General features: G+C 43.3%; 1 protein-coding gene across 1 annotated transcript; it reads right to left on the bottom strand.

Annotated features, from left to right (window-relative positions):
* Positions 1-266: 266 nt before the first annotated feature.
* zbtb42 (zinc finger and BTB domain containing 42) lies at positions 267-7,029 on the bottom strand. Its single transcript, XM_079691780.1, is given in 3 exon segments — positions 267-4,489; positions 4,491-5,604; positions 6,836-7,029. Coding segments are annotated over 2 exon segments (1,596 nt in total). The 5' UTR covers positions 5,591-5,604; positions 6,836-7,029; the 3' UTR covers positions 267-3,993.
* Positions 7,030-10,495: the final 3,466 nt, after the last annotated feature.

Genomic DNA, 10,495 nt, shown 5'->3' with positions numbered 1-10,495 from the left:
CACACACGCACACACACACGCACAAACACACACACACACACACAATCTGGCTGATTGTTGCTGCTCCGTGTCAGACGAGGGCTCTTAAACAATGTTCTTTGGTTGCCAGTGTATCAGAGTCTACTTCGACTAAAAATTTATTTAAAAGCTAATCTTCTAGTAAAACATGAGTTGTCAGAAATGGGTACATTGGCTGGTGTTAAAACTAGATTGAATGCAAACAAAAAAGGAAGATTGGTCAAATGAATAAACGCCACACAATGAGAGAAAGTTGTTCCATTTAATTCTATGCATAATCTTAAGAAAGACCTAAAATCAAGATTGTCACATTTCCACAGCACACGCACACGCACACACTCCAAAAGCGCAAACAAAGAAAATGCACATACAGTTACAGATCAAAAGTAAGTTGCCTCAATATCTAAGCAATGTCAACTCTGCATGAAGATTGTCCTCTAATCTCTACACCACTAACACTGAAGCAATTGATTACTATAAAATATACCTTTCTTATTAAAAAAATTATATTAAATTCTAATGGCACTTTCTACAAATTCTATTAAAAAGATTTCCGTTTGATATTTAGAAGCTTTTTTTTTAACCAATTAAAACTGAGACAGTCAAATGTTGAACAAGAAGCAAATGCAGTAATAAATATTTCTCATGATTATACACAATTTCACAGTTGTAACCTGCTGAGGACAAAATTCCAGTATTGGTAAAGTCATTTTTTTTAGACTTAAAACATCATACAGCATGAGTTAGGCAAACATAGCCCTCAAACAAGTTTCCATAGAAGTCAACAATCAAAATCTCAGTGTTTCACATTCAACAGTGACAATAATTAAAGGAACCGACTGTTAGTTCCCAGTAGTAATGACTTCTAGAAAGCCACAAAACAAAATGCTTGTCCTCAGTTAACACGTCCAAAAACAGATTTGTTCACATAGACAAAAACGGTCAAATAAAGGTTAAATGTAATCTCTCGCAAAAGCAGCAAAAATAAATGGACTTGTAACTTTTAGTTTGTCTGATTTTAGACATGATAGAAAGACAGGAACAACAGTTGCGAATCAGTGGGCTTCTGTCACTGTGACGTGAACGCCGCAGTGAAGGTCAAAAGATGGACAACATAGAAAAAGGGCTTCTCCAGATGCAACACCTATTCGTGTGTCTACAAGGCACAAGTGGTGAACATCCTGGAGGTATAAATAAAGACTGCAAACAATACAAAGAAATCTTCACATATTGTTAGTTTTTCTACCTTTGTACACATTTAATTTGAACCACATAAGAAATGTTTCTTGAAAAAGACAAAACTACAGTCCTGTGTTCTGATTGAACCTTAACACTACAACAGCTATGTATCTGAAACACATTGTCTTGCGAATGCTGAGAAATCACATGTGAATTCATTTTCTGTGTCCTGAAAGAAGTCTTGGTGATTAACATAAAAACATAAAGACACCTTAAGGGTGCGCTATGCTGAAATGGATAGGTCGTCAGCGCCTACGTTTGACCTGTGTCGTCACAATTGCCAGACATTATTTTCAGCCCCTACAATTTTTCTAAATCGAGCACTTAGAAAACAATACTATGATAATTTTGATATTCTTTTGATGGATGTGCAATCAAATCACCGTGGTATCTCCTCAATGTAAAGGAACAATGAAGCATTTATCTACTGCATGCTGGTATGGAGGTGGGGAGGGGGAATGTTCTTTGATGCCTCCAAACAATACACCTGTTTACAGTGTCCTTGGTCTCCCTTTGCTAAATACATTTCTCACATTCCAAGGGCTCCATTCAATACAGAAAAGTGCAAAGAGAGACTTGCGTTTGCCTTTTCTACCCACAGCCAGCGGAGAAATACACAATGATCCCTTGAGAACTACCTGGGATTTGGTGGTGTGGTGGTGGGGGGGGGGACAATGCCTGTATTGTCTGGTTTCTATAGGTAACTAATGCCGTATCGGTGTGGCCGCGCTTGTGAACAACTGTTTCCTGTGGCAGAACAGCAGTCAGAGCAGTATTAACTGCTCTTAAATATGGAAAAGGACTCCCCTGGGGAAGACGTGACACTTTAAGAGACTGCAGTCTTAATAAGACACCTGACTCTGTGTTGTAACACGGAAAAAAAACAAAAACAGTTTGATAAATAGAATATATATTTACATTAAATATACATATAGTAAGAAATAGCAGCCTAGACAATAGTGTTGAAACTATATGCATGCTTAAAACAAGTGCTTCTCTATGTTCCATGTGACAAATCTTAAGCTTTCTACACGGTATATTAAAATACAATTACAGTAACTCGATTTGCACGGAGAAAAAAAAATGAACAGACAGCCCCAATACCAGTTGATGAGTACCAAGATCACTAGGCAAGACGCGGCGTCTTTTCAAGCTTATAGAAAATAAGAAGTACACCTACAGTAAACCCTGAACCAAACTAATAAATAAATTCTGATCAAGTCTTCTCAGGACAGATTAGACAATATATCATGAACTTTTAGTGCTACGCCCCCTAAGAATCCAGAAAGCATCTATGTTAACAGACTTGAAAGATTCTTTTTTGAAAAGGACAGCATCACTAAAGGCTCCAGCTTCATCAGTAGTCACACACACACATACAGTAAGAGGATATGATAATGTGAAAAGGTTAATTCAAAGAAAGAAAGAAGTCAGTAGATTGAGCTGAATGGCAACTGGAGCTCAGCTTTGATGAACAACAAAGCGCTGAGTATCCACCTGTCTCCCTTCCTGCCTGCTGAGGGTTTGCCCTTTATGTCATACCAGGAAATAACAAGGTAATTCACTGGAAACTAGTTGCCTTTAACCCAAACAATACAAAATGTATTTGAGCTTGCTTTAGGTTCTTTTAGTACATTCCTGTTAATTATTCAGTTAAGGACGCTCGTGGATAAAAAGGCATTCCAGAGTGGACAATAATCTTTGTTACCACCTGGTATGTGGAGTGTAATCCAGATTATTTCAAAATGCCTGAAAACTCACTGAATTTGACAAGAAGGCATAGTGATACAGCTCATTCTCGTTTAAGTAAGTACATCAGGTGAAGTGTTAAGAATTTCAGTAGGCACCAGTGTTACGAGCATTAGCTTTTAACTTCCTTCCTCTGATTATACAACTTATTTTTAAGTAGCAAATTAGAAGGCCATCCCATTGATATGAGCTCACTCACATTAGCAACTGAAGACGTGCTGTCTCTCCTCAAGGCAGAAAGAATTAGAAATATGGGGATATGATGGTCTGCTTGCCTCTTGTTATAAACAACATAAAACTGTCTCCAACTTCATTTCAACCAAATAAAAAATTCTACTTTCATGAAAAATAGTTATACTTCCAGTAGTTAATCTTCATTAGTTTTGCTGCTTTATGATACTTGTTAAGGACTAAATAAATCCCCATAAAATAAATAATAATAATAATAATATTAATAATGTAGGAGTTTTAAAAAAAATCATATATTGCTACTTACGGACGGTTCTGATCTCCCATGTGCACAAATAAAAGTCTCACTCACTCTGACGATTGTATTAACATATGTTAGCATTAGCTATCACCCATTTGCCCATAGGCTCGAACATGGGACGCTTTTTCTCTCAGCAAATATACTCCTCAAAAATAAAGTCAACAGATTGACACAAACAAGACAGAAACAAACAAGTGCATCATCTACATTTGTTCACCTTCATCAACACAGATCCAGCTTGGGTTTCACAGCACCATGCATGTGTATCCTAACAGCCTGCTTCTGACCCTCATGAAGGCCTGTGTCACAGTCCAGCACAGGAAGCACTTTACTACATCTTTAACTTGAGAAATGCCAAATGGGGTAGAATCCAAAAAGAGAAGTCTCCAAAATATACTGCCAACATGTGTGTGTACTAATGGGGAAAGTGTTCAGTAGTATTATTCAGTGTATGAAAAGACATTCTGTCTCGTGTCATGGCACTGGTGAGAGGGGTTTTATCCAATGGCGAGAGTCTTGACAAGGCCACAGTGAAACTTCCTGATGTGGCGGTAGAGGTCCCCAGACTGGGTGAAGCGCCGCTCGCACCACTTACAGGCGTGAGGCTTCTCCCGTGTGTGAACCACAGCATGCCGACTCAAGTTATGGGAGTACTGGAAGCTCTTGCCACACTGGCCACAGGTGTACGGCTTCTCGCCAGAGTGTGTGCGCTCATGGCGCTTCAGGGTGTACATGCAGGAGAAGGTCTTGTTGCACTGCATGCAGGTGGGGACCGAGCCATCAGGGGACAGCTTGGAGCGAGCCACGTCCTTCTCTCTGAAGTGCGAGCTGAGGTGCAGCTGCAGCACATGGGGGCTGGGGAAGACTTTGCTGCAGAGGGGGCACACACACACCTGTTGCCCCGGGGGCAGGAGCACCCCGCTGGAGGTGGAGATGTCTGAAGAGGCCAGGTCGTCCTCCTCCTCCTCCTCGCTGTCCCCCAGCAGCCTCCCCCCTCCTCTCCTCTACCTCCCGGCCCGGGGCGCCCTCCCTCCCCCTGCAGGCCTCCCCCTCCTCGTCCATCAGGTCTTCCTCCTGGGAGAGCAGGGCGGCTGTGGATCCGTTGTTGCCTGGGAAGAGGGCAGCGAACCCTGTCACCACTGAGCTCCTGGCACTATTCCCAAAGCGCTGGCTCTCAGGGCTCATCGGCTCACTGTCCTCCTGCTCTGACAGCAAGTCGTGTTCGTCTTTAACAAGTGGCTCAGTGCCCTGCTGCTGGCTGTCGAGGGCCAGCTGTCCCGAGACGTAGGAGGGGTGTAAGGGATCTCTGCTAGACAGAGGCTTGAAAGACAAATCCAGCGCACAGTCCATGTCATCTGAAGCCCGGGACCTCTGGGACAGCGATACGGTGGAACTACTGACATCAGCTTTTGTTTTTCCAGCTGTTTGGACGCAGGGCTCGGCCTCTGCTGACAAATAATTGACACCTACAAGGTCCGGGGACCTGCCAGAGTGACCGTTCGCCTTCTGCCTGCTCCGCACAGACCTATCACAATCTGTGACAGCCAGCCTGACTTCGTTGTTGTCTATGTCAAACTCTTGTTTCAGGGGGGCCCTGAGGAGCCCTTGAGACTGTGTCTGGGGCTGTCGCCGGATGAGCTGCTTACTGTGCAGCTGGCTTTCCAAATATTTTTCTCTGTCAACACAGCCAAGCCCCAAGCCCTCACTGATCTTTTCATCCAGAGGGGAGAGTTCTTTATCTTTAAGCTTGCTTTTACACACTTTCACTATATCATACATGTGGAGGTAACTGGCTGCTGCCAGGACATCCTCCACCGGGAGAGAGCTGAAATCCAACTTCCCCTCATACATAAATTCAAGGAGCAGACTGAAAGCCGGGGCTGTCACAATGTCACTGTTGAGATGCACAACGTCCCTTTTGTCCAGCTGGTCCCTGTAGAAGAGATGGAAGTACATGCTGCAGGAGGCCAGCACGGCTCTGTGCGCTTTGAATCGAGCCTCCCCGACAAGAACAGTGCAGTCACAGAGGAAACCTTGGTGACGCTGCTGACTCAGACACTGCAGCAACTGGCGGCTATGGTCTGGGAACTCCATTCTTCCTTCATAACCTGAGAAAAAACAGGAAAAACAGGATACTGGATAAACGAATTGAAGCCATTTAGAGGGCAGAGCGGTGCTCCGGCAGAGGCACCACGGCTAAACCAGAGGAAATGTTAGGATAACTTAACGCAAATAATTTAAAAGTCTGAGCAAACAAACAATGCACAAGCATGCCCGTGTTTTAATCAAACAAGTCAATAAAATCCTTCCCAGTTACAAAACTTTATTCAGATACATTAAATTCATCAGCAATAACTTTATCCAACTTGAGACCATAAATCCTACATTCTTTCCAGTGGTGCAGGACACGCTACGCTGCGCTCACCCACCCATGTATCACGATGTAAAAGGATCCACTCTCCGAATTATCTGAAGTATTCCGGTTTCTGGTAGTCAGCCTACTTATTGAGCTTCCAAAATTGGCAAAAAAAAGTGGCGCACCGGCGATCGCACAAGAAATAGCGGAGGTTTACGGAATAAACTCCCGAGAGTGGGAATTATAGCAGTCCATCAGGGGGGGGGGGGGGGGGGGGGGGCGGGGAGGAGGCAAACGTGAAAAATAAGAGCAGTGCAGAGTGAGTAAACTGGTGCTCTGTTTGCTAATTACACTGCAAGCTGTGGAGTCAGCTGCTCTGACATCACCGCAATGGAAACGCTACCTCCAGCTGTGCTCCCCTTTATGCCATATGTTAACTCTGGGCTATACGCAGTCCAAACTACACACACTCAACTTGTTTCAAAAGAAAAAGAGTGGATTCATAAGTATCACAAGATTGCACGGAATTTCTAACTTTACTTTTTTTTTAATCGTGTAATTTATCACCAAGGAAAACTGCAGCCGATAACCGCGGAGGGGAATAAAAACGCTTCGGGGCACTTATCAGACACACGCGCACAACTGTGACATATTTGTTTAAAAGGGTCAACTCAAAACTCTAAACAGGCAGATTAAAAAAAAACTTCGGTGAATTGGATATTAAAGTTTCATTCACCGTAAAGGAAAATGTATAAGTGTAATTTTGCGCCCGGTATTAACATGTTAATGAGAGATACAAGTGTAAGACACAGCAGAGCCAAGGGCGCAGTAAACCGAGCTCTATGTCCGTGTTGGGAAACGCATTGCTAGGAGCCTTTTAAACAGCACAGGAACTCGCAGTAACTGCGCTGAACGAAGCGGCGAGGGGACACTCTTTTAACTTTCGCTTCCTCCGTTTCAAAGCACAAAAACACTGCACTTACATTTATTTCCGCCCGGTTCGTCGTGTTCTTTAGAAGCCCGGACGTCCTTTCATGATGTGCGGCCAGATGTTCGCTTCTCCTTGTCGTTTCTTGAGCTTCAGTCCGACCCTGGCAAGGCAGGCTGCACTCAGCGCTGCTGTGTGTCAAGCAGGTTGATAATGGCACAAGTCTCGCGATATCGCGCGTCCACAATAAGTTCTGTACTACTCCGAGAATTCACACAGCGGCAGCAAGTAGCAGAGTACACTGGGAACATCAATTGGCTGCCTTATTAAAACACCTGCCCCACGGACGGGGGAGGGGGGCTTTCAGTGGGACAAATCCGGAAGTATGGCAAAGTTGAGGAAACGACAAATAGAGCAATTGATGACAATACAAAGAGTCTAGACATTGAGCAAAAAACATTTTTGTGACTAGACAGACTTGTCATACAGCTGGATGTTGAAATGTATTATATGTTGAAAAGTACCATGTTTCCTGTTCTATCCAGATCTGATAGGATTTCAATAGTTCAAATCCAGAAGGCAAATTGAATTTGCAAGAAACGATGGATGTGGTTTTGAGTCTGCATTTGATGAAAGAAACACTTTCTGTCACAAATAACTTGTGTCTTTGAAAGTATCCAAACTGATACAGAGAATTATAAAATCATGCTTTGTTAATTTGGAGGGTCAGTGGACTATAGGGAACTTTTTAAGGGCTGTTCTCTCTAATCCTGCTTTGGGATGTGGAATTCCCTGGCACCGCACCACCCAGCGCCTTTGTTTCTTTAGACCACACCATGTCCCTGGCTGTGACTTGTTTAGCCTAAATTGTCTGAAGACAGGAATGATGCTGATTTGTGTGGACTACATTAGAAAAAAGTTGTTGTGGACTATCAGGCACTACCTGAAAAAAAAATCAGTCTCTAGGGTCTTTAATTGTTAAAGCTAGAGATGGTGGCACAGTGCAGAAACAGGGGCTCGAGGTTGCAGCTGCTCATCTCGTGCCCCCCCCCCCCCCCACCCCCCCTCCCCCTCCTGTCCCTCCCTGTGCTCCCCCAACTGCTTCAGTCACCTTTGCCCTGTGTTCAGCTGCCGTGTGTTTTGAAAGGGCCATTTGCAGCTCCTCTCAGCCTTCTGACACAGAAGGGAATGAGCAATGTGACGGGAGGCGGCAGCCACTGGTCGGAAGGGGCCACCGGCTAGATTCTTATCCACTTACTGCTTTATTCCATTTTTAGTCTGGCTGTTATAGAGGGTGGATATCTTGTACTCTGGTCATGTCTCTAAATAAAAACTCTCTTTATTTTAGTCTGAAAGCTTAATTAGGGTAGCAAAGGAAACAACGATGATGAATAACTTCACATTTTTGACAAAACACCAGCAAAATAAATGGTTATACTGAAGCATCAGATGCCATAGGAAATACAATTTACCATTGAGCACTCACAAAAACACACACACACACACACACACACACACACACACACACACACACACACACACACACACACACACACACACACACACACACACACACACACACACACACACACACACACACACCATCAATGCAAGAGCAGCGATGTGGATAAGAATAGGAGCAGTGGCCCTGTGTTTCCCTGGCAAACGTAGGCGCCCAGTAGAGGAGGGGTGTGTGTTCACAAGGCAAGACAAAGCAGTGGTTGTGCCTGGGGACCGTGGCCTCAGAGAGAGAGGCTCGGCACGGTGAAGGTTCTCACACACAGAAAAAAAAAAAAACGATAGAGAAAGAGAGGCAGAGAGGGAGAGAGAATGAGAGTGGGAGAGTGGGGGAGCGGGGAGAGAGAGAGGACACTTCCTGGAGGTTCATTCTTCCTCTCTCCAATCATCAATGGCATTCTCCCCCTGACCCACTCCTCTCTCAGGCAAACAAAAGACCCCGCATTCCAGTGTAGCCTGACCGGCCAACCAGCCAGCCACAGTCGCACCACATCCCTCTCCCCGCTGGACCAAAGTCTCACCATAGGGGTGCATGAGTGGAGGATGCTTATAAGGCCTCGTTATGCATCGAAAATCACTTTTAAAGCCCTAAACATTAAGCTCTCCCATTGCAATCAATATTAAACCAAACATTGCACACTGTCTGGCCTGCTCCATCTTTAAAAAAAACAATATTTTTTTTACACATTTACACAAAGTTAAGCCTATGGTATCTGTACATAGCTCAGAGTCTTTACAATAATTTAGAATACAATGTTGTGAGTTTGTAACAATGTGGCTGCATCTGGTGGTAAGGAAGGACCAAGTAAAATGAGTGACACATTAAATTATATTTGTTGGTTTTGTATTTGAAAGTATTCTTTTTACAGATATACTTGTACTTTTATGAACTACTATTGCTCACTCCATTCATCCTTTAGACTAGTTTGGAGTTAAAATAAAACTACACCTTTAAAAAAAACAAAGAGTACATTTTTCTTTTAGTGTTTAAAAAGATATACTGATCTTCATTTAGGATTTAAAAGACTACAAGATGGCATATGACGTTCAGTTTGTTATACATTTGGGGTGAACAAATAAAACCAGCTTATATTGAGATGAGGTTATGGTCTTGTTTAGAAAACATAAAGAACAGCCAGCTGTGTGATTTCTTATACAATGCAACAAACTGCCTATACCCTTTAAAGCGTTGAATCCTGTAGTGACTGTAGGTGAAGCTGCACACCAGGTGGATAATACATCCTGGAAAATAATGTGACAGTTGAAGCAACATTGCACTGCAGTTGCTGGGAGATGCCGTATTGGTCGGACCCCCCACCACTTCCTCCCTATTATGGCCCTTTTGCCCTTCTGTGTGTAATTGTTGCTGCTGTATGTTATCTATTCTCCTTCAACAGCCCATTAGGTTATGTTCTGTCCTGTTTGTTATTCTCTGAACAGATACTGCAGGCAGACAAGAGAAGAGATCAGATGAGTCTTTGCAGGAAAGACATTATTAACTCACTTTGACTCTATGATCCTGCTTCTTTAGCTTTGAACCTGAAAAACAACAGAGTTGGCTTCCCCATCACCGGACCAGAGGAGGATGAGGAGGAGAGGAGTCACTGCTGAAATATGGGATACCCTCACTCAGCTCAGTTCTTATGACAGGAACAGCTTGGCGAGGCTGACACATGGTAGCAGGGAGAAACACATTACAGTGTAAGTGACAAAGAGGGGAAACCACAACAGAGGAGGCTGAGAGACAGAGGGCAGAGGCCACTACGTTTTTCATCACAGAGGGAACATTGGCAGCTTTCTTGTGACAGTATATTCATTAGTTATTACACAACCTTTCAAAAGCATTGTCTTGCATTTATATATCATACACAGATAAAAGGAGTTGATAAAGAAGATATTGTGGTCGCCTTCAAAGAAAATGAAGCGTCGAAAGATCACAAATGTACCTGCTTATACAGCAAGGTTATAGGAATATTATTGGAATGATATGGAGAGAGGTTTTCCAAAAATGTAATGTGAAACAAAAATGAATGAAGTTATATGGGTTCTTCATTTTTTACAGAGGATCCCTGACTTCTCTTGAGTCTGGCTGACTTAACATGTCTGTACCTGTTGCAAACTGGTTTAACTCCTGCCTCTCCGACAGGCAGTTTTTTTTGTGTATGGACATGAGTGTTTATACAATAACAATGTGGTA

This window comes from Notothenia rossii, assembly GCF_949606895.1.
Source record: "Notothenia rossii genome assembly, chromosome: 7".
Classification (NCBI taxonomy): Eukaryota; Metazoa; Chordata; class Actinopteri; order Perciformes; family Nototheniidae; genus Notothenia; species Notothenia rossii.
The sequence above is the reverse complement of the archived record's forward strand: the minus strand, read 5'-3'. Positions and strand labels throughout refer to the sequence as shown.